General features: G+C 42.6%; 2 protein-coding genes and 1 long non-coding RNA gene across 4 annotated transcripts in view; 2 read left to right on the top strand and 1 right to left on the bottom strand.

Moving 5' to 3' along the window:
- Positions 1-384: 384 nt before the first annotated feature.
- KGD4 (alpha-ketoglutarate dehydrogenase subunit 4) lies at positions 385-8,051 on the top strand. Its single transcript, XM_067569183.1, has 4 exons — positions 385-470; positions 2,241-2,304; positions 6,590-6,792; positions 7,898-8,051. The coding sequence occupies exons 1-4, from the start codon at positions 432-434 to the stop codon at positions 7,913-7,915; spliced, it is 324 nt and encodes a 107-aa protein (XP_067425284.1). The 5' UTR covers positions 385-431; the 3' UTR covers positions 7,916-8,051.
- On the bottom strand, positions 878-10,573 carry LOC137167167 (uncharacterized). Its single transcript, XR_010924033.1, has 3 exons — positions 10,434-10,573; positions 6,319-6,389; positions 878-1,688 (listed from the first exon to the last, which is right to left on the bottom strand). It is a non-coding gene; the product is annotated as an uncharacterized lncRNA (long non-coding RNA).
- A 376-nt stretch (positions 10,574-10,949) lies between these two features.
- The window catches only part of CDK7 (cyclin dependent kinase 7), a 33,289-nt gene continuing 19,223 nt past the window's right edge, over positions 10,950-25,015 (top strand). Inside the window, exons 1-3 of one of the 2 annotated variants that reach the window (XM_067569181.1) lie at positions 10,950-11,097; positions 16,412-16,471; positions 17,735-17,768. In XM_067569181.1, coding sequence (XP_067425282.1) covers positions 11,038-11,097; positions 16,412-16,471; positions 17,735-17,768 — 154 coding nt within the window. In that variant the 5' untranslated portion in view covers positions 10,950-11,037. The remainder of the gene's footprint in view (positions 11,098-16,411; positions 16,472-17,734; positions 17,769-25,015) is intronic. The other variant, XM_067569180.1, reaches the window with a different exon arrangement.

The raw sequence follows: 25,015 nt of genomic DNA, 5'->3' as shown, positions 1-25,015 counted from the left end.
ATCTTCTGGTGAAAGGGACCAGAGCTGAAGAGTTCATATAGCTCGAAAGCTTGTACCGTCCACCAACAAAAACAGGATTAATTTAAAAAAAAATCACCCCTCCAGAAATGTATACACATCCTTTAGCAAAGGCTATGGCTTTGAGCTAAAAGACAAGGTAAATTATTTTTCCTTCCCAATAACACTTATTACAAATAAGCCACATCTTAACCCTAGTGCCAAATGAGATCATTTTAAAGATTCAAAGAGCCATAGACTACATGTGGTCGGTCAGCTGTTTAGTAAAGAAATTGGCGGGATTCCGCTAAAAAGCCCCGCCTCCCCTTTCCGGCCCCCGTGGCTGCAAGCAGAGAGCTCCGCCCCCCTGCCGTGTCCCCTCCCCTCGCGGCAGCACTACGCTGCTGGGGGCGGGGGTCACAGACGTCACCAACATGGGCAGCAAGATGGCGGCCGCCAGCAGGGTCGTTCAGGTAACGAGAGTTGTTTCCCCGCGAGGCGGGCCTGGCGCTCTGCCGCCCAGGGGAGGCTAGTGGGCTCTGCCCGCCTGAGCCGGCGGCTGGAAACGCCGTAGCTGCCGCAGAACGAGAGCGGCCGGGGCTGATGCCCTTAACCCGGAGGTGCCGCTAGGGAGCCGGGGCGCTGATGCGGCCTCTGGGCAACGGGGTGTTTTCGGGCCCGAGTTCAGAGAAGGGGCGAGCGAGTCCGCGCTACGGGCGGGATTGCGGGGGGCGCACTGCGCCGAGCGCACGAGTGAGGCGGGGCCCAGGCTGGGCGTCAGTGACAGCAACGGGGGCCCCACCTGCCCGTGGGACGCTACCGCGCGGCGGCGAGAGGGGAAGGGAGGAGGACAGCCCAGCGTCCGCGGGCCGTCTCGGGCTCCTCCTGGAGTCCGCGGGCGAGTCGGCGACACCCACTTTGACATGTGCAGTGGATGCGGCCACGCCCCCTCGGAGTTGCTGCCGCCGCCCCGCACGTCGTGCCGGGCCGGTCTTGTCCTGTCCCCATGCTTGGCTCTGCGTTCGCACGAGCCGTTTAGTCCTCGGTGTTGGTGCGCGGGCAGTGCACGGGAGCACGCCGTGCTCAGATGGCAGCCCCCGGAGAGCTCGCGCTGGGGCTCGCCCCGTACCCGTGCGCTACATGGATGCTGGCGGCGCTGACCAACCTGGGAGCGCTTCCAAAAGAGAGCGGCTCAGAACCGAGGAAGGGACGAAATCTTCGCTGATCTTTCTTCGAGAGCCTCTGTTCCAGTTCTTTACATGCTGCTCTAGCCGCAGCAGCCTGCTCCGATTGTCTTCAGTTTCCGCTTAACCTGGGACACCAGCTGTCAAATCACACGTACCTGCTATTGGTACAAGTAACGTTAAGATACATGAAAAGGATTTGAGATTTTTTTTTTTTGGTCTTCTTTCCTTTGTGCCTTTGACAGCATTGTGTGTGTAGTGAATGTTGCTTTTCTGCTTCTTGGACCAAGCAAGTTGGGGCTCTCCAAATGCCTTGATGTCCTCACATTCCTTTCTTCCAGTCAGCTGGTTGGTTGGTCTCAGTGTCCAGGTTCTCTTGTGGTGTCCCTATTGGTATATGGATGCCAGCAAACAGCACATCTTGCAGTAGCCCTCATGGGAAGGAGATTATCTATCCTCAAAATGACACCTTCCCAGAGATGCGTATTTGCCACCCATAAATTGCTGCTGTTGGGAATGAGGGAAAACTGTTAGTTGTTTTTTTTTTTAAATACTTTTTTTTTTTTTTAAAGTCAGTGAAGAAAATATCTTAATGCAGATGGAGGGATTAAACTTCACACCTACTAATATAATTGTTTACTTCTAGGAATAGTTAACTCTCTCTCTCCAGCTGAGCTAACATGAAAAGGCAGAAAGGAACCAAAGGGTCCCATGATCATAGAATGAATACCTTAGACTAGAGTCACATTTATATTGCTGTTATAGTCACTCCTTTATAAACTATAATAAAGCACTGCCTCTGCTCTACAGTCTAGTACAACTTTGAATCTGAAATGTCACTTTGACAGTCTCTAAACCTTGTTTAAAAATAAAATTGAAATTATTATAAACCTTCCAAATCTTGTGTTAATGAAAGTGCACAAGCAACAGTGCAGAAATAATTGCCTAGTGTGTAGCATACTTGCCATGAAAATCTCTTGAAGTTTTACATTTTATTTACCTGGGTTTATGTTTTTTTCCCCTTTCCCTGCCTCCTTCCACTGCCCTGTCTTGTTTTAGGTAGTCAAGCCACATACACCCTTAATCAAGTTCCCGGACAGAAAAAATAGTCCCAAACCTAAAAGTAAGTATCTTATTTGTAAATAAAACTTATACCATATCATACTTATTTGCCTTAATGTTTACATAGGGACCATGACACATTGTTTCTTTTTGGCTTATATGACTCAGTTATTTGTGATCAATGACCTAGTTTGGAGGCCACTGCCTGAGTTTGCACTGACCATACTTAATGCGTAAAACCCAGATTATTTTATTAACTCCATGGCGCAAGCATAATTCTGTGGATCTCCATTTTTATCCTCTGACTTTAGTCTTATACCATGAAGTCTCATTTTGCAAACACTGATCTCCATTTAAGAGAGGCTATGCCAAACTCACTTTTAAGCAGCACGGGTATTCAATGAAGTTTGCAGTAAAAAGACAGTAGTTTTTTTCCCTCGCTTTCCTCCCCTGGGTAAAACCACTATGTCTACAGTATTTAAAATCCTGACAATATCTGAGAGGGCAGTTTACTCCCACAATGCATAAGGGGGAAAAAAAGTTCTGTTACTTTTAAAAAACCACTACTCAATTTGTGACACTACCTGTATATCTGTATAGTACTAGAACATAAGCACGGCCATATTGGGTCAGATCAATGGTCCATCTAACCCAGTATCCTGTCTTCTGACAATGGCTAATGCCAGGTGCTTCAGAGGGAATGAACAGAACAGGTAATCATCAAGTTATCCATCTCCTGTCACCCATCCCCAGCTTCTGGCAAAAAGTGACTAGGGACACTTCAGAGAACATGGTTTTGCTACATACAGGTTTATAGGATTCCAGTCACCATCTAAAGTTGTCATGTTGTTCCATTAAAATGAGAGTTTTGTATCATTATGACTAACATGTCTCTTGACTCAATAAAGTATTTGAAACAAAAATAGATGTTTTTATGAAATTCTGGCATAATACTTCACTTTTTATTTGGAGGCTGTGATAATTCCTGGTTCATTCGTCTTTTAATTCAGTACCTGTGAGACCTTCTTAAATATTGGAATCAAGCCTGTTCAGCACACCTAAAATTAAAGGTTCTCTTCAGGTAGATGTCCCCAGAGTTCACCTGCTCATTTTAAAGTTTTTCACTGGTGATAGTAGGGGGAGATAAAGTGAACATTATAGTGTTATCAAATTTGAGAACTTTAATTTCTGGAATTTAATGCATTCAACCCAGGTGTTGGAAGCAGTCTATAAAAATCTTTTTATAAAAAACCTGGTGACTGTATGAGAGATTTATCTTCAATTGATGACCTTCCTGCAAACTAATGTTGGAAGCCACTTTAATTATGCAGTTGCATTTTTGTCACCCTTATGATTTTGATCTGATTTGCATTTTTTACTTGAGTAATTGTACTACGTATTTGCTAATAAGCTAGCCTTTCTCTTGCATTCAAATTCCAGTTAAATTACAGGTGAAAATAGTGAGTTTAGTTTTCCTGTTAATGCCACTAATTATCTACAATTTGGCTTGATAGGTGGTTTTGACCTGAGTTTGAATTCCCATTTGAATATTTTTGTTAAAAATGAAGTGTTTTGACAATATTGTGTGCAGTGTCTTGGTCAATGTTACCCACACTGTCTAATTTGTCTCCAGTTCCAACACCCTCCACTCTATTGAATATCTTTTTCAGTGACCAAATAAACAACTTATATCTTCTCTCTTGTTCTTCTAAATCTGATGTGCAAGTTTTGATTAGAGCTGGCTGAAACTTGCAATTTTTGGTTCATGAGAAATTTCGGCTTTTCAGAAGTTGGATTTGTTCTCATCATAACAAAACCAAATTTGCTAAAATCTCTCAACAAATCCAGAATTTCATTTTTGGAAACATGGTGTTTGTGGAACGGAATATGTGAAGCTAATCAGAATGCTATTCACCGAATGTGTTTCATTGAGCCCCTGCTGGGACATAAAGGGTCTCTGGTCCAGCTCGACTCTTCAGCTTCTTTGGAAAATTTTGGACTAGCTTTAGTTGTGATTGTTTGTTTCAGATATATATATATATATATATATTGACTTTCCTACCTTGATCCATGCCTTTGTCACTTCAAAACTGCTCTGTGCACTTTCAATCCATTCATTTTGTAGTAATGTAGAATATGGCAGGCAGCCTGTATTTTACCATGATATCATATTGGTGCCCTATGATCTGTATTAGTTACCTGTTGATTTCCAGGTGGAGTTTAAGGTATGTTTTTTCACCTGTAAAGCTGTAAATGGCTTGGGACCTGCCTAAATGAAACCATGTCCCTGTGTCATACTACTGCAGTGAGGCCACCAGGAACTAGAGACCCATTTGCTTAAAAGAGAAGTTGGTGGTTCGGTTAAATTGGATTTGAGATATATTAAAGTGCACAATAAAGCAGCACCTCATACAAAGCTCTAAGCATTTATTTGTAATACATAAAACAAAAAAATAAACTCATATGTAAGAAATTGTTGCTCCATCTTTAAAAACAAGGAGCAAATGGCAATGGGTAGGAGAATCCATATGAGAATCCAAGAGAAAAGCTAAAATATTTTCTCTGGGAGAAAAGCACAAATATCTAACATTCCAATAACTAATAGTACCAATCTTATAAATTAACTGTGCCTTATCAGAAGGCTGTGGAACTGCCTTGTCTTTCTTCATTTTCCATATGCTACTTTTAACCTAGTCCATCACTCACTCCTTGATGCTTTTGTGGTTGGTTCTATACTTCTCTGTTCGAGTGATTGCTCATATCCATTCCAATATAGGTGTGTGCATGCCCCGTGCACAGATTCCCGGAACTTTTTTCCCTTAGCAAGCCCCGTAGGATCGGCTTAGGCACCCCTGGAGTCACCCACACTGTTCATTCCCATTTCTGGAACCATTCGAATCTCTTCCTCAATATTCTTGCATCAGATGAAACTCCACATGGCTAAAATTGAAAAACTCATCTTTGTCTGCTTCTTTTTCTGACTTTATCAGCAACTTCATCATCCATCTGTTCACTTGGGTTGGCAACCATAGCATCACATTTGACTCCTTGTACTCTGCTTTGACTCATTCAGGATTGCTAAACCCTGTTGTTACTTGTTTTGTAACTGTCTTATCCCTGCTGCTTAAATTTTGGTCTTAAGTTTGATAATTTCTCACCTGGGGTGCCTTATCTCTGGCTTCTTTAACTCTTGTATTACATTCACTCTACTCTACAAAGTGAGGTTGGGGGGGGAAGGGGATACTTGGATGGGAAATGTTGCTCCCATGGGACTTGGGATTTCAATTAGGAATCTTTACTGCCACAGGATATTATAATTGTGTAGTCTACTCTATTGTCAAATCTAAATCATATATGTGTATAGTTCAATTTTTTGTCCAAAGGAATGAATGCTTTATAAATATAAACACATTGTCTACAGAATAATTCATTATTGGCTGTTTTGACCATACAACCCCCATCATCAAGTCCCTGCATTGCCTTCCAATGCTGACTTATCACATTCAAAATCTTCCATCCTTGCAGCTTCAAGGCTCTTCTGACATCTAGTTTCCTGCTCCCCAGCTCATGATCCAAGCTCTTACTCAGATCTGAAGCTGCTTTTGTCCTTTTCTGCAAGTTATTTCAAGCTTTCTCTCTCCTGTGCCTGGAACATCTTTCTTGATCCTGTGCATCTCAAATTCCTCAAAACTCATCAATTTTGCTCAGTATTCAGCAACTGACCTCCATCCTATGGCCTTCATTTTGGATTGTACCCACAAACTATAGTATATTAATTAATGAAAAATACAAAGCATTAAAAGTAGGTATAACACAAACCAAATCTTGTAATATTTCACAATTGCAATCTTCATCCTCCTATAGACCTGTCCCTTTGTCTATAGACAACTACTGTATGTGGATTGTAAACTACTTGAATACAAATACAATGACCAATTCTTAAAGAATCTTACACACCTATAGCATTGTGTAAATACAAATACACTGTGAGGTATTGTATGTCCTTAATCTGCAAGTACAGCTTCCTAATGTAAGTATTTGAAAATTTAGTTACCATTGCAACATCAGTACCTACCTCCTTCAAGCTGTGCTTTCTCCTACTCTCAGTATTTGATTGTATCAGTGTTCTCATTGCTGTATTAGTTCCTAAAATAAAATGAAAGTACATGGTCAGAAGGAAGGGATCTTAATTCATGCCAGTAACTTTATAATGAAAAATTCAACTGAAACGACCAGTAACTGCTAACTTTTACTGACTGCACTGTTGAATAACTATACTCAAGCCCATAAAGGTATTAAAATATTTTCTGTACTTTCTATACATGGTTTTGAAATCTGGGTTTCAGTGCAGGAATCTCTACAAGCAAGGGTACCACCACTCCATGGTTCAGCAGCACAGCTGTCTGTAGGAGACAGATCACCAGCTCTTCAAAACATTTCATCCATAAGTAGAGTACAAGGCATACCGGACACGACAGAACTAGTAAAAACATTACCTCAAAAGTACAGGAGAAAACTGATATCAGATGAGGAGATGGAATACATTCAAGTAAGTTTTGTTATATTTGTTACCACATATGTCCTCTGTAGTTATTCATTATCTTGAAAACTTTGCAAAACAACTTCTAGATAACATACAAGTTGGGTAGATAAGGTATCCCTATTTGGCAGTTTGGGATCCTGATGCACAGAGAGGCTGTGACTTGCCCAAGATCACACAAAACGCCAGTGACAAAATCAGGATTAGAATTTGTTTTGAAGTCCTAGTCCACCTGTAATCCATTAAACCATGTTGTTTCAGTGTCATTGCCTATTGTATTCACAATTGTAGAATGTGTAATAAATATTAATATACTAATTTTAATAGAAACACAATGTACAAAGTGGTGATCCTTTTGATTGAGTTTATTCGTAGACTGAAGAGGCTAAACAGGTAGTTTATGCCCAGAATACAGGTTGTGTTTAAGAATAAAAAATTACAGAAAAAATACTCATTATTTCCATGAAAACAAATTGAGTTTAAATGCTCCCCTATAGTGTTTGCAACCTAATATTGCAGCATTATGTAAGTGCATGAGAGACAGAAAATTTAATTGACTATAAAATGGCACTGTGCCTGTAATATTGTTTTAAGCACTTCATCTCCAGATGATGACCAATTGGGAGGTTAGAGAAGAATATAAAAAATATTCAAGAGCTGGAGGGATGGGTTTGAGGCAAGACTAAAAGAAGTAAATCTGCATAGGTTGGTTAGGTGATAATTAAGTCCACAAGTATTCGAAGGATGTGAACGCCAGTGAAGGAGAGGAATTTTTATATAAGGTGGAAAGAGGATATAACTAGGAGTAATGGAATTAAAGAAGGTGTAAAATTTTCTGACGTTCAGCCTAAAGGTTTCCCAGCAATGAGAGGTATTAAGCTATAAAAGTTACAGAAACGTTACTCAGATTGAGGATTTTTTACAAAAGCTAAGACAAGTACAAATTTTGTGTCCCTTCATCAAAGTAATAAATAAAAGGTAGAATTTATTAAATATATAATAATCCTGTATTGAAAATAGTACTTCTCTACTCAGTAACAAATTGCAAAACATGTCAGCTTCCCTTTCCTTTCCTTTAGTAGAAGACATGTAATTGTCTGCTTTTCTTTTACAGCGTGGAGGTCCAGAATAAGTACAGAAGATACTTGTTCACCACCATTGAATGAATTATTGTATTCACAATTAAGGCCTTCCTCACTCTATGAATGTTATAAACAACTTGGTAATAACTTTAATAAAGAGCCTTTATAAAGTGGTGAGAAACTTGACAGTTCAGACACTTGTCTTCTAATTTATGTTTCTGGCCAACTTTTCTGTTAAAGGCTAATTAAGGCAATTGTGTGAATCTACTTTATAAACCTACACTATTCAAATGTAATTTAAGCAATAAAATTGTCAAGAATAACTGTTTTTGTAGCTGTTGTTGATCCACAAAGGTCCATCCAGATCTAGTACAAAATCTCTCAGGCCCATAAGATGAGCATTGCTATTATTATTATTAGAACTTTACAATCTTACTGTTCTTACTTTAACTGCCAGACAGATATTATATAAAAACAAGCTTTGATTCTGGCATCCAGCTGCATAGTGGCTGCTTTCCATGACAGTAAACACTTCCTGGGTGCGAACAGCATTAAGATAGAGGTGATCAGCTTGTTTTTGGACTAACTATATTAATTAAAACTGTGTTTGGAACAGATCTTAAACTCATTTGTTTTAGAGAAAACCTTCATGCAGAACTGATTCTTGCTTTTCCAAGCTTTAGAGGTCAGATACATCATGGAGCTGATGGGTTTGGCCTCAAAAAGAGGATTACAGGTAGCTTTTATTTCTGTTCAGGTTTGCTCAACAAATTAACCATAATCTAGATAAAGGAGAGACTTAAAAAAATTGAATACCACATCTGTTAAGTACTCCTTGTGCCTTGACCAATTTTAATAGATGAAACTACACTGCTAGCCAAGTAATGTGGAGAACTTCCTGTCTGTCACTTGATGCCTGCTAGTGCAGAAATCAGGCTTTTGCATTATACCTTTTAACCTGATTAAAAATGAACTTCAGTTCTTTCTTAGAGGATATAAAAGGCTGTGAGCAGCAGAGTTCCAAAGTTGTAGGCTCATACTGGGGAAAGATCTTTCCTCCTATCTTGTTAAGATTGTATCTGACTATAGTTTTCAGCTTCAGTTGCCAACTAGAGCAGTGAGTGCTCTATCAGATTAACTGGTTCTGTATGATTCACAATAAATTTAAACACTAAAGCCTTGAAGTGTAGTTGCTGATAAGACCCATTTTAAAATAATATTCCATATCTAGAGATAGGGATGGACAATGCTGTATCGGTTCCCTTTGGCTAGCAAAAAAACCCGCCAAAACACTACTAGTGTGTCTTATTACTTATACTGTCACTGACAACATTGTTCAGGAAATAAAATATTCAGTTACAGCCAGGCCTTAATGCAACTTCAAGTCCTCCTAGAGAACCATCTCTCCAAGTATCTCAGAGAATTTTAAATGTATTGGTGAATTGCATACACTGTACAATATTTTTCAGTCACAGTGATATGGTAATATTGCTGTGACATATAGAAGGGGGGAGTTGAGGCACACAAAGGTTGACTGATTTGCTCAAGGTCATGTGAATCTTGTATTAGAACAAAGAATATAGAAGCCAGATCTCCTGATTTCTAGTCATGAGCTTTGGTCACAGACCATCCTCCTTTTCCCAAATTACAAAATGGAGGTGCCAGAACATAGAGAACAGTAGACAAAGATGAGAGAAGTTTGTTCATATTATTATGTATTACATGCACATGGACAAAGAGAGCTTAATTCAATTCTTAAGGCTTGTCTACCTGGGGAATTAACTTGAATAGCTTCCCCACATCAACAGTTGCTCCAGAATAAGTGTGTCCACACATTGAGCTATTTTGGATTAGCTGCTATCATTTAAATTCATTCTTTAATCTGAAATAATTTTCAAGTGTAGACAAGCCCTTAGTTATTTAATTTCAGTATGAACAGTTGTTCTAACTGCAGGCTAGCTGTAATTTCCAGTATAATTGAGCAAGTGGCACCAAAGAATAATTTGATATCAATGGAATATGTTGCATAGAAAGGATACCATGTTAAAATGCAGAGGGAGGAGGCAACAAAAAGGGCATTTTCTGACAAAAGATAGCTTTGAATGTTATGGGTCTAATAAACTGACTTGTTAAATCAGTTGCACAGTATTCTCACTCCACTAGTCCTAGCACCGGTGGGAAGTCATGTCTATAATGTGACGTGTAGATGTAAGTAGGTCTGAGTCTAAGGAATATACTATATAATCTGTCCAAATTTTCCTAAAAATGCCACTTGAGAGCTGAAATATTAACCACCAGGTTCTGTTCTTACAGACAATGAGAGCCTAGAAGCACACAATGAAGTGACTATTAAAAAAAAAAAAAATAGGTGGACAATCTTCCAAAACACCATCTTCCTCCAAAGTTCTGAAAATAAAAGCAAAAACCAAAAATCACTTTGAATATTCAAAGTTGATTTTATCCCTCTATCCTCCACGGCTGTTGGATACTCCTACCAATGCTGTTCAGGAATGCTTATCATCTCCATCCAGGCTTGAGCAAGAGATTGTCACTGTTTCAGATGCAGACCTTGTTACTGGGATCCATACCAGTCCCCTCCAGCTGCAATGCACTTTTCAAGGGGCTCACGCCTCTCTCGATATTAAAGTGGTGCAGCGGACTGCAGCCGTGTCTCAGTGTAACCTGGCAGCAGTTCTGTGTGAGCTGGTGTCGGTTGGGTTGCAGGGGGAGTTTAAGGTGCTGTCTCTCTCATTCAGGCTTGCTCACAGCGTCCCAAACTTTGGTGTCCCTCCCTGCCTCTCAGTCAGGGATACGGGCCCAGTCCCTTGCTGCCTGCCTGCTGTGGTCAGACTATGTACCCATCCCCTGCGCTCCCCCGTAGCAAAGCCGACCCCGCTCTAGCGCCCCTAGGAACCCGGAGCCGTGCTCCTCGCGGGGCCTCCCGTGCTGCTGCGGGGCAGCAGGGGCGCGAGACGCGACTGTAGGCCGCGCGGTGACTGCCGCGAGAGTAGCTGGGCGGCGCTGTCGTGGGGAGGCTCAGGACGCGCACGCGCAGAGGGGCGGGGTTCCGTGTGCGCCGGCCGGGGCTGGAAGCGGTGGGCAGGCGCCGCGCAGTGAGGTGACGGTTTTAAAATCCCCCCGGCCCGGCGCCGCCTCCTTTCCCCGGCTGGTGATGGACGCGCGGTCGCGAGCTAAGCGCTACGAGAAGCTCGACTTCCTGGGCGAGGGGCAGGTGAGATGTGCAGTGTGGGGCTGGGCCGGCCTGTGCTGTGGGGTGAGGGGTCTCGGCGGGGTCGCGCTGGGGGCAGTGGGGCCAAGCCGGGCCGGCCTGTGCTGTGTGTGTGTGTGTGTGGGGGGGGGGTTGGTTGCGGGCTGGGCTGGCATGTACTGTGAGGTGAGGGCGGGGAGAGTATTGGTTGCGGGGGGGAATCTGTACTGGGGGTCGGGGGGCTGGGCCGGCCTGTGCTGTGTGGTCAGAGGGGGGTCTCGGCTGGGGAAAGAGAGGCTGGGCCAGGCGGCTATGCCGGGATGCGCTATATGCGGGGCGGGGCGGGGAGCATCTTAGCTGAGGACCAGCATAGCTAAAATGAGAGGCCAGGGAGTTGAGAGTGAGTGAGTAGGAGCAGACAGGCCCTGGGTTTGCTTTCTTTAATTGATTAGGTTGAATGAGGCTATTGACATATCATGTAGGTTGCAGTGAGTGTTGCCTTGTTGCTGCCAGGATATGAGAGCAAGAAGGTGGCTAAGACCAGATCACCTGTTGCACCTATTAATTACACATTGTTTTTAAAAAAAAATCCTTTTATCAGATTTAAATATGTTGCCTTTCAGTTATATTGAATGTCCCCCTTGGTCACCTGAAGAAGAGCTTTGTGTAAGCTTGACTCTTTCTTCCACTAACACAAGTTGGTCTTAATAGAAGATATTCTCTCACCTGCTTTGTGTGTCTCATATGCTGGGCTAGTGTTTCAAATGGTTTAAGGAAAAATCAGTAAAATCTGAGGGGAAGGTCTGAACCCCCTGGGATATGCTCTTAGGGGTTCATTCTCCTGCATTCATTTGTTAGATACTCTCCTTTCTGACTGTGATGGAAAGTTGCTATATAGCACAATATCATTTCTGCTCTTTCTCCTCCTTTTTCTCAGGGTCAGGGGCAATTTGGCTGTTTGATGTATTCTCTTTTATTGTTCTTAATGACTTGAGGAAACATCTTCATCTCACTGCTTAGTACCAGAGATTTCAGTGGGAAATTATTTCTCTGATTCAGTTTCTCCTCTGTCATGTTGAATGCAAAGTTGATTCTTTTTGGGTTTAGAGTGCCTTTGCACTTCTAGTTTGTGGTCACTGATTTGAGGAGAATCTGCCTTGGGTGTGCACATTTCATTGTAGTAAAATGATCTGCAAGTGGGAAGTTCCATGCAGGGATCATTTTACAGCTGTCCACTTTTATTGCTGTTTGTTTGTCCTTCATTGATGTGTTTGAGGTGTTGGACTAGTATTTTGAACATCTTTCAGGCCGGTCTACACTGGTGACGGAAGTCGATGTAACATCACTTATGTCAATCTCCAAAAGCCTGCGTCTACACTGGCACGGCAGTTCCATTGACTTAAACCGTGGCAAAAGTCGACGTAATAAAACCACAGGTGGCATAGCGCCTAATTAGATTTTATTGGGTTGATTTTGCATCTGTGTAGACAGAGCATAACGTAATTAGACATTAATGGCCTCCGGGAGGTATCCCACAATGCCCCTTTGTGACTGCTTTGGACATTCGCGCTCTGGTGTTATGTGGTCACGCTACCTGGAAATGGCCCCTCCTCTCATGCCCTGGGGAAAATTTGAATTTTCATTTCCTGTACAGCCAGCGTGGAGAGAGCTTTGTCACTGGACTCTTCATGGCTACTGCAAGGCCCAAACATGCTCCAGCATGGAGTTGACCAGAGGTCTTAGATCTCATTGGTCTGTGGGGCGAGGAGTCCATTATGGCTCAGCTCAGAGCCACCAAAAGGAATTTGAACATTTACAGGAAGATATCCCAGGGCACGCTGGAGAAGGGACACAACAGGGACGCGCAGCAGTGCGGCGTGACGATCAAGGAGCTGCGGCAGTCATATCAGAAAGCCAGGGAAGCTAACAGCCGTTCTGGCTCCTCGCCAAAACATGCCACTTCTACGAGGAGCTGCATGCAGTTCTCGGCGGTGACCCCACCATGGTGCCGCCCCACAGCATCGATACCTCCGCTAGATCACAGTCCATGGACAATGATGAGGACTCTGTGGATGAGGAGGAGGAGGCTAAGGAGAGCAGGATACAGGAGAGTGGGGTGTCCCTTCTCCCAGACAGTCAGGACCTATTCCTGACCCCAGAGCAGTCCAGCAGCACACAGAACAGCAATAATGATCCCGGGGAAGGCACATCTGGTGAGGTTTTTTTCTTCTTAGCAGTTCTGTCCTTTTAAATGGAGGGGAGGGACAGGAAGGGGATTTCAGGCGTTTAGTGGACTTTACTGGGGGGTTACCCCCGGAACAGATTATTTGTGTGCAGAGATATGCTCTGAGAATCATCAGTTGATATCTCAAGGAAACTTTCATGTAGGTAATCTGTTATCCTTTGCACAAGATTTCGCGGGAGGGCAGCCTTCTTCCTTCCTCCCCAGTAGGATACTTTGCTATGCCACGCTGCAATCATGGGAGCCGGCATCATGGCGGAACACAGCATAGAGGCATAAGGGCCAGGCCAGTACCCCGCTGCATGCAGCAAATCTTCCCTTTCCTTGTGCGTTACCTTCAGGAGACTGATATCGCTCATGGTCATCTAGGGAAGACTGTGCATATTTAAAATACCCGAGATGTACAGCAGATACCCTGTACCTCTGTATTCCCCATTGTAGTGTCCTAGCAAGTCACTTTAATTATTTTGATTTGGTTTCAAAAGAGACTATTAACCCCCCCGTGCTGTCCTCAGATCCCCTGTGGCCGCCTCATGACAAAACTGTCATCCAAATTAAACCATGTTGCCCAGGCCACCCCTCTAATACAGGGCAATATACAATACAGGGGGTGGAACCCTGGACTAGCCTATGCAACAGGGAGGCACTGGGTGGTAGAGTGGGGATGGTGGCAGCTTAAGGTCTATATTCTGGTTAGCTCCTGTCCCAGAATGGAATTGAGGAGCAGGATGCTGATAAGAGATAGCATTGCACTATGTAATACCCTGCCACTAGATCAGGAAGGGAAGTAATGACAAATAGACAGAGGGGATTAGATCGCCTTCTCAGCGTGTAATCCTATCCTAGGTGGCTCATGTGGACCTGTGAGAGAGACCTGAAGTATGTATTTTCTCCCATCTTGGTAACACTTGGCATGCCAATAAGTTTAATTGAATTGAGGGGCTACCATCACTTCTGTTGGTAGCTGTAGCTGGAGTATGGGGTCAGTGTGTGCCCTAAGAGTGGAGTGGCATTTCTTTTGGATAGCTTGAGACAGGGCATGAATATCATACTTGGAGTTTTATCCTTTTCCTCTGGTTTGGAGGCTCTTTTCTAATTTCTGGTGTGTTCATCTAGGAATATAAGCACTGGCATGCCCTTGTCCATCTAGTCCATTATCCAGTTTGACATAGGCCAATATCAGATGCTTCAAAGGAAGGTACAAGAAACTCTGTAGTGGACAAATACAGAATAACCAGCCAATAGGGAAAGCTTTTGTCTCGCATCAGATAGCGGATTTTGCACTAAACTTTAAGAGTTCTTATCCCTTTTATATCAGGATAAATATCTTTTGATGTTTCCATTATCCATGTAAATATATTAATTCTGTTTTTAATCCTGTTCAGTGTTTGGCCTGAAATCTCTTATGTCACTGAGTTCTACATATTAATTACACACTGATGAAAGGAACCTTTTAAAAAATGATTTAAATATGTTGTCTTTCAGTTTTATTGAATGTCCCCTTTTGTATCATGAGCATAAATTGGAACCCCTGACTTCCCTTCTTGATCCCATCCAGTATCTTGTTAAACCTGTTCTTATTGGTGTTCTCTCTAATTTGTGGGAGTCTCTCCAGGCATCTAATCACTTTCATTGCCCATTTCTGAACCCCTTCTCATAGATTTCTTAATATCAGGCGGCTTGAACAGAACAGTGTTACAAGAGAAGGCATTCCGTTGGTTTGTGTAATAACATATTAAAATATTTTTGGGATATTCTATCCTATTCTTTAGACCCCTACCATTTTGTTTTCTGACCACTGCTGCGCATTGACCTGGCTACAATGACACCTGTGACTTTTCTTGAGCAATTACAGTTAATTTAGAACTCAGCTTTGTGAATGTTACTCTTTCCAATGTGACTAGCCTTGCCTTCCTCAGCAGTGAATTCCATTCATTCTTATGATGCCTATTCACTTAGGTCTGTTAGTTTGTTAGGTTTGTTGTTCTCCAGTGTTCTCTAGTCTTGACTAACCTAAATAAGCTTGTCATGGGTAAACTTTGTCACTATACTGTTCACCTCCTTTTTCAGTTCACTAACAAATATATTAAATAGCACCTTGAGGCAACCCACTGATATCTGTGGCATCGCTGTATAGAGAGTCACATTGGAATTGCCCAACCATCCATTTATTGTAGCTGGTCTCTATCAGAACATTGGTTCCTGCTTTTACTCCATTATTGGGAGAAGGGTTTCTGCAGAGGAAAGAGCTATGCCATGTTTGTCTCAAGTATGGCAAGATCCATTCTGATACTCATTGGATTTTCCAGAGCTAAGGGCCCTTCACCCAGAATACACCCCCCCCCCCCATCTTCAAGCTTCACGTGGGAGACTATTCAGCACTACATCCTAGGTGGTGATAACTATCATGGCAGGGCACCGAGGCAGAAGTAGTTTGAGGTGGAAAAGGTCTAACTCACTGCGGACTCTAAAGATAAGGATCAGCACCTGGATCCAGAACTGGATGCAGAACTCTGGGGAGGAATGGTCTCTATGAGCAGGTCGGTGAATACCTCTGCTCAGTGTGTACTTGTGGCCAAAGAAGTAAACAATGTTACGATGCATGAGGAATGGGATGGAGAATTATAAAATATCCTTGTAACATTGTTTGTATTAATCAGTGATTTCCTCTCATCTGGAATAATGTGTTCCCCTTTGTTATGCCTCAGGAAACTTGAATATACTGCTTGGATTAGAACTAGCAAGAAATTGCCACACAAGACGCATCTCTAGGTAAAAGCTGGCCATATATTGGATATCCCGGATTAGATAATATGAAAAATGGTTATAACTACTGCTAAAGAGTTTTCAAAGGGATATAAAATGTCATGCTTCTGTGCATAAGCCGATCTCTAACAGCAGTTAGAGCATAGTCATGAGGGCTAGGGGTTTTTTTGTGTTGGCTACTGCTGAAGATGGGATACTGGACTATATGAACTATAGGTTTGATCCAATATGGCAATTTCTGTGTCTGAAGAACACTCAACTATTGCCGTATCTTTTACATGGTTATTAATATTACTATAAATCAGGATTATTGTTTTTTTCTTGTCTTAGTTTGCCACTGTTTATAAAGCAAGGGATAAGAACACCAATCAAATTGTTGCTATTAAAAAGGTGAGTGATCTGTGTGCTGTTTTATGTACATACTCCAAAATCAGGTATCTAGTTGCTCTTGAAACTATTCAATGGCTATATCAATTTAAAGGGAGGCTGTGATTCCAAATCAGCCACCTCAAAAGTTCTAGTGTTTCTTTCATAATATAAATCAGTGGCTTCAACACCATTAAATTTCTGCATTTATAATTTGTCACCCAGCTCACAAGCTGGAATTCTAAATATTGCAGCCAATATTTTGGAGGACTGCTAGGTTTTTTTTTAAATGTATTAAAAAACTCTTTCCAAACATAATGTTAGTATGTGTTAAACTTTGGGTCTTCCACACGCTTGAGTGTCTTCTTCAAAAGATGTTGAGTGTCAAATGCTTTAGTCCCCCTTAGAGAAAGTTATTTCCAGATAACACTTTTATATGGCCTGGCCATTGGTGCTGGTGGTGTTGGGGAAATCTTGCTTTTGACAATATTAAATTTCTGTAATTTAGCCTTTGGAATAAAATTATTTACTGTGATTGCTCTCTTCTGACTTGAAATAACACATGATAACCTGATGAGGTTACAGTAAATTGTAATATTGAATATATGTGTTTTAGATATTTTTTGAGGGAATCTTACTACAATGGAATTACCATAATAAAGATGCAAGTACCCCTCAGCTTTGCTTAATAAGCAAAGTTGACCAATTTCAATAATGCGGCCAAGATGTTCAGTATTCATATCGTACTACTTACAACTGTTCCCATAAGGTTGTCACTGCTTAAAATTGCCATGGAGGACAAACTCATTTGCACTGAATAATTGTTGTAATCACATGAGGGTTTGTTGGTTTAAAAATAACTTTAGGAGAGAAAAACATTTGATCTGGGATCAATGTGGTAAAATCAGAATAGCCTTAAATTTGTGGTGGCTTGTAATCAACATGTGAATGCCAGTCTTAATAACAAAAATTAGTACTTGGCATGATTCTCCCTATTGGGAGAAGCCCATTACTGGTGTGATATGGCTTTGCAAGTCCAGATTGGGGTTGCTTTTACAAAATTCTTTGCTAAGATTGCATTATGTCTGGCTTAGAGAAACATGAACACGTGTTGCTTTCTTAAATACCAAAGCAACAAATTCACTTCTAAATATAAACTACTTAGCTATTTAAGATTCTGTTAGCAGGAAAACTCAATTTATCTTTGAGAAACTTATTCAGGTCATCTTCAGGTGTTGAGGAATGTGGTTCTAATTACAGATAATACAGCACTTATTCTTTCTTTAGATTAAACTTGGACATAGATCAGAAGCTAAAGATGGTAAGTACTTAAAACATTTATACCCCATAACTTGTTCTGTCGTCTTGCCTTTAGTATGTAACTGAACTTCCTACTGTTGCTGTAGAGCAGTGAATTAGTTATTTCACTTATCCTATCTGGAAAAGTTGATAGCTATATTGGTTAACTTAATCCCTCTTCTTTGATATTGTTTTCCTACAATAACAATACCCCTAGACCACATGCATTTTCTTGCTGCTGGGAATGGAAAGAGAAACAAATAGAAAACTTCATATACTTTGCACTGCTGAACATGAGATAAAAATCCTAGGCCAGGTCTACACTTACCTTGAAATTCGGCAGCAGTTAAGGGGAGTTACAAAGTCAACTGCTACTCTGTTTAGCTTGCGTAACTCCTCTTCTACGCAGCGTCTTCACTGCACTGCGCCACTGGGAAATGAGTTCCTGTCGACGCAGCACTACTCCACGTGAGGGGGTTGTTTTAATGCGTCGACTTCCGGATCATAGAATCATAGAGTTGGAAGGGACCTCAGGAGGTCATCTAGTCTAACCCCATGCTCAAAGCAGGACTAACTTCAGCTAAATAATCCCAGCCAGGGCTTTGTCAAGCTGCATCTTAAAAACCTCTAAAGATGGAGATTCCACCACCTCTCTAGGTAACACATTCCAGTGCTTCACCACCCTCCTAGTGAAAAACTTTTTCCTGATGTCCATCTCCCCCACTGCAATTTGAGACCGTTGCTTCTTGTTCTGTCATCTGCCACCACGGAGAACAGCCTAGCTCCATCATCCCTAGAACCCCCTTTCAGGTAGTTAAAGGCTGCTATCAAATCTCCCCTCATTCTTCTCTTCTGCAGACTAAACAAGCCTAGTTCCCTCAGCCTCTCCTCATAAGTCTTGTGCTCCAGCCCCCTAATCATTTTTGTTGCCCATTTTTGTCGCTGGACTCTCTCCAACTTCTCCACATCCTTTTTGTAGTGGGGGGCCCAAAACTGGACACAATACTCCAAATGCGGCCTCACCAATGCCGAATAGAGGGGAATAATCACTTCCCACGATCTGCTGGCAATGCTCCTACTAATGCAGCGCAATATGCTATTAGCCTTCTTGGCAACCAGGACACACTGATGACTCATATCCATCTTCTTATCCACTGTAACCCCCAGGTCCTTTTCTACAGAACTGCTGCCTAGCTCGTCGGTCCCCAGTCTGTAGCTGTGCGTGGGATTCTTCCGTCCTAAGTGCAGGATTCTGCACTTGTCCTTGTTGAACCTCCTCAGATTTCTTTTGACCCAATCCTCCAATTTGTTTAGGTCCTTCTGTATTCTATCCCTACCTTCCAGGGTATCTACCACTCCCCCTAGCTTAGTGTCATCTGCAAACTTGCTGAGGGTTCAATCTACCCCATCCTCTAGATCATTAATGAAGATGTTGAACAAAATCGGCCCCAGCACCGACCCCTGGGGCACTCCGCTTGTGACCGGCTGCCAGCTAGACATGGAGCCATTGATCTAGCCCGATGAGCCCGATGCTCTAGCCAGTTCTCTCTCCATTTTATAGTCCATTCATCCAACCCATGCTTCTTCAACTTGCTAATAAGAATACTGTGAGAGACCATATCAAAAGCTTTGCTAAAGTCAAGGTATATCATGTTCACCGCTTTCCCCACAGATGCAGTCACCTCTTCATAGAAAGCAATCAGGTTGGTCAGGCATGACTTTCCCTTGGTGAATCCATGTTGACTGTTCCTGATCACCTTCCTCTCTTCCAAGTGCCTTAAAATGGAATCCTTGAGGACCTGCTCCATGGTTTTTCCAGGGACTGAAGTGAGGCTGACTGGTCTGTAGTTCCCTGGATCCTCTTTCCTCACTTTCTTGAAGATGGGCACTATATTTGCTTTTTTCCAGTCATCAGGGACCTCCCCCAGTTGCCATGAGCTTTCAAAGATAATAGCCAATGGCTCTGAAATCACATCAGCCAACTCCCTCAGCACCCTTGGGTGCATTGCATCTGGCCCCATGGACTTGTGTGTGTCCAGTCTTTCTAAATAGTCTTGGACCTGTTCCTTCAGCACTGCGGGATGTTCACCTCCTTCCCATTCTGTGCTACTCAGTGCAGTAGTCTGGGAGCTGACCTTCTCTGTGAAGACAGAAGCAAAAAAGGCATTGAGTACCTCCGCTTTCTCCACATTCTCTGTCACTAGGTTGCCTCACCCATTCTGTAAGGGGCCTACACTTTCCCTAATCTTCCTCTTGTTGGTAACATACCTGTAGAAACCTTCTTGTTCCTCTTCACGTCCCTTGCTAGCTGCAACTCCAGTTGTGCTTTGGCCTTCCTGATTTCATTCCTGCATGTTCGAGCAGCATTTTTATACTCCTCCCTAGTCATCTGACCAAACTTCCACTTCTTGTAAGCTTCTTTTTTGTGTTTAAGTTCACCAAAGACTTCTTTGTTAAGTTCGCCTACCATATTTGCTATTCTTTCTGCACTTGGTTTGTTCTCGCCCTCAATAAGGTTTCTTTAAAATACAGCTAGCTCTCTTGGATTCCTTTCCCCCTCATATTAGCCTCCCAGGGGATCCTGCCCATCAGCTCCTTAAGGGAGTCAGTCTGCTTTTCTGAAGTCCATGGTCCATATCCTGCTGTTCTCCTTTCTTCCTTTTGTCAGGATCCTGAACTCGACCATCTCATGGTCACTGCTGCCTAGGTTGCTACCCACTTCTACTTCCCCTACCAAATCTTCCCTGTTTGTGAGCAGCAGGTCAAGAGAAGCACAGCCCCTAGTTGGTTGCTCCAGCACTTGCACCAGGAAGTTGTCTGCAATACTATCCAAAAACTTCCTGGATTGATTTGCTCTACTGTATTGCTCTTCCAGCAGATGTCAGGGTGATTGAAGTCTCCCATGAGCATCAGGTCCTGTGAACTGGAAACTTTCCCTAGTTGACTGAAGAAAGCCTCATCCACCTTGTCCTCCTGGTCTGGTGGTCTGTAACAGACACCCACCACGATATCACCCTTATTGTTCTTGCTTCTAAGCGTAATCCAGGATCGATTGACCCAGGGTCTTCACTGGCTGCTCAATCGATCCAGTTAGATTGATCTGACGGCAACGAATTTGCCGCTGTCAGTGAAGACATACCCCTAGAATGTCAAATCAATTGATTTTCATTATCTAAGATGAGAAGTAGATGTAAATGAAATATAAATAGTTATAAATACATTTGATTAATAACTGAAAAGTTTTTAAATTCTCTTTGGCTAGTCACATAGTTACATTTGTTTACAATATTGAGTTTATTGTGTCTTTAACTTTTTTCCTTTGATTTTCTGCTCACATTTCTGTTGTATGTTTTATCATAGTGCTGGGGATGTGCATGGCACACTAGATCAGTAAGAAGCTAGTCCTTTTTTATTTCTTTTCACACTGGTGTCCCTAATGTCTCCCCATTTAGTACCATTCAAGAATCTCAATCATAGTTAGCAGAAAGAAGATGATTGTAGGAAGAATTATTCTTCAAGTATGTGTCAGTGTGAGTTTCACTATAGGTGCATATGTGCCTCATGCACGCAAGATCAGATTTTTTTGAGTAGTTTGTGTTCAGCAGGGCCTATCATGCACCCTATGCCACCTTGTGCACTCCTGCGAGGGCATAAAGGATAGGACCGTCACAACCCTCCTGAAGATCACTCTTATTATCTGTGGTAGCAAAATGGAACCCAGGAAGTGTCCAATCCACTACTCTCTTCAAAGACCCTAAACAGGTTTTTTCAAATTTTTGGGAAGAAATTTATCTTCACACTTTCATTCAAAGGATGTTCCCAAAAAGTGAGATGAAATTACCTGACCCCATTGTACACTTTGTGTCAACCACACTTTGATGATAGAATCCAAATACTCAAGGTTTAAACTCTGGCCATCCTGCAACAGACACAGATGATGCCTCTTCTACCTAAGGAGCAGCCACATCCCAGAAAGGTGCTCTCTGTGCAAGTCTTTCTGTGCCAGAGCCAGTACAAGGACTCTTGGCTCAAGCTGCATCTGCCTGACCAGTCCATACAGGTTACTTCAGTCTGAGATGATGATTACAACTATTGGTCAGGCTGGATAAAGCGACATTGGTCAGCACTCCCTTGAGCACTCCTCACATCCTGGAGTCAGGCAGTGGAAAGAAGGTGAAGAAAGCAATGTTGATACTGATGATGGTGACCTTGTTAGCATTGGTGAAGTTCCCAGTGTATGAGACCTCAGCACTGACAGAGCTGGCACTGATGACTTTGGTTCTTGTGCAAGCTACCTTGATGCCTCAGACAATAAAATAGCACCTATGTCTGCTCGTAAATGGGACTCCAAGTCACACATTTGTACTGAGCATGAGCGTTGCCCTGAGACCAAAGAGAAGTCCCTGATGAAGCACATGAAATGTCAGTCCTCCAAGAACAAAGTCCCTGAGCAGTTGTGCAGAGCAAGAGACCTGATACTGATCCTATTACAGTTACCTGTGTTGGGGCTTTGCAAGGACAGAACACTTTCTTTAGAGGCACCCATATGCTGTCTGCAAATCTTCCTGGTACTGAAGAGGTGGACTGGACCTGGACTCTGGCACCTTGGCAGTGCCCTTCAAGGGGGATATGCACACCTCGCCATTGCCTATATATATTTTCTTTCTTGTCGTCATTGAGCAGAGATCCTTTGCCTTTGCCGGTGGAGAATGATCCTAAAGAGAGCATAAGGAAGCCCCCATTCAGAGCGCTGAACACTGCACCAAATGGCATAGAAATAACACTGGGTTAGCCAACAAGGCCAATACCCATGCAATGTCCCACTTTGGTCATGTTAGTCTTACTGGGGACTGTCCTCCCACACCAGATATCAAGACAATTGTGGTGCCACCTCCTGTTGCAGAGCTGAGTTGGTGGAAGGAGCCCAGAAACATTCATGGATTGGTACTGTACTCTGCCCCCTCCAGGACAAAGACTTTAATCATGGATGTGTCAAGTACAGATTGGGAAGCCCACCTGGACCATCTAAAAATTCACAAGATTTTGTCCTCAGAAGACATGGGGCTCCATGCCAAGCCATCAGGCTAGCTTGTAAGAACTTTCTACCTGTTCACAATTCCACAGTGCATTTCCTGTTAGACAACACACCTGAAATATGCTACATAAACAGGGAGATACATACACTCCTCTCATCTCTGTGTGGAAGCTATCAAGCTCTGGACATGGTGCCCCCAATACAGGATAACACCAAAGCCTCTTCACCTCCATGGTGTTGGTATCAACCTATCAGACTTCCTAAGCAGACAATCAGTTACCAGTATGCCAAGTACTGGAACTTTTGTTCCAGAGCAGGCATGAGATTGGGGTTGCCACCAGATGCCTTCCTTCTGCAGTGGTCCCAAGGTCTCTTTTATGCCTTTCCATCAATCTCCCTGACCCTCAATGTGACTTCCAGAATCAAAAAAGGACAAACCACAATTATTCTTATAGCTACATGCTGGCTGAAGTAGTTTTTGTTGACAGACCTGCTACAACTGCCCATCCTGCTCTTAGGGCACCCAGACCTGATCTCTCAACACCATGGCAAGATACTCCATCCAGACCTGAAGTCCCTGCATATATTGTGTGGCTGTTGGCTAGCTAAGTACCATAGATAGAAAATGCTTTCTACAGATCCAGGAAATCCTGCTACATACCAGGAAAACATTTACTAGACAATATTCATCTAATTGGAAGAGGTTCTCAATATGAGCAGCTCAGCATGGTCTGTACCTGGTCCAGGCCTCAATACTGAAGATTCTCTATTACTTTTTGCATTTAAAACAAGCTGGCATTTCATCAATCTGATAGGGTTCACCTCACAACAATCTCATTGTGCCATCCACCTATTCAGTGATGCAGTCTTTTCTCAGTTTCTAAGTTTTTCAAAAGGTTGCTGCACACTTACTCACTGTTCAGAGAACAGAATCCTGCCTGAGACCTCAGTTTGGTCCTCTTGAGGCTCATGGAAGCCTCACTCCAATCTCTCTCAGAATGCCCCTTACACTACCTTATTCTGAAGATGCTCTTTCTAGTGATTCAGCCAGGATGTTGAGTGAGCTTCAGGCACTTGTGTCCAAAGCTCCCTGTACCACATTCCATAGGGATAAAGTGGTGTTGCAACTTCACCTGAAGTTCATTCCTAGGAGTGTCTCAGAATTTTATCTACTTATTCCTAAAGACACACTCAGCACTGGGAGAAAAGAAACTTCACACACTGCATGCATCCAGGACTTGGCTTTACTGTATTGACAGGACCTCACTGTTGCCACATTTTTCTAGGTCTAAAGGTCAACCTTCACAAAGAATATTGAAATGGATAACACAATGTATCTTGTTGTGTTACTTGTTGGCTGGTGTGTATCTCCTATCAAACATCATGGCTTGCTCTTCCAGAGCACAAGCAACATCCTCCACGTGCTTCAGGAATGTGTCAACACTAGAAATCTGTAAGGCAGCAATGGAGTAACCTGCTGACCTTTGTCAAACACTATGCCTTGGACTTAGCTACTAGGTTATCTGCCATGTTTGGGAAAGCAGTATTTCAATCACTGTTCAACTGATATAGCTGTGACCTATTCCCACCATCCTGAAGAAAATACTGCTTGACCATCACCTACAGTGGGATCTACACCAACAAGTACTTGAAGGAAGAACCGTATGTACACTACAATAACTCTGGTTCTTTGAGATCTTGTCAGTGTGGATCCCACAGTCCATCCTTCATCTGTCCCTCACATGGGAGCACAAGGAGGCACAGGGTGTGTGTGCTGCCCTGATGGACATTACTATTCAGAAGAATCTCCTCTCTTGTGGATGATGCAAATGTCCAACTACAATGAGATCCACTGTTACTGCTGGGTAAGTAACCATTTTTTAAAAAGCCTTAAAATGGTTTGACGGGTAAAGATTTGATGTACTCTTCTAAGTCTATGCTGGAACGTCTCTATTTTGCCAAAAGGGGGCATACACTACTATAGAAACAATCACATCCTATGGTGTGAGAATTTCCACCAAATTACAGTTGTGAAGAATTTATTGTTGTCTGCTGTGACAATGGCATGTCCCCAACTTCGATTTATGGTGATGTACTTAATTGCCATTCTGCAAACTGAATGTATTTTTCTCACTTTATAGTCTAGTTCTTAACTTCTCAATCTTAAATGGCCAGTAACATACAAAACAAGCAAAAACAAAGGGGGTCCTGTAGCAGTTTAAAGGCTAACAAAT

The sequence above is a fragment of the Emydura macquarii genome, unplaced genomic scaffold, assembly GCF_026122565.2.
Source record: "Emydura macquarii macquarii isolate MOO-44397 ecotype Brisbane River unplaced genomic scaffold, CSIRO-AGI_Emac_v2 contig_2897, whole genome shotgun sequence".
In the NCBI taxonomy this organism is placed as follows: domain Eukaryota; kingdom Metazoa; phylum Chordata; order Testudines; family Chelidae; genus Emydura; species Emydura macquarii.
This window is presented reverse-complemented; position numbering and strand designations above follow the sequence as displayed.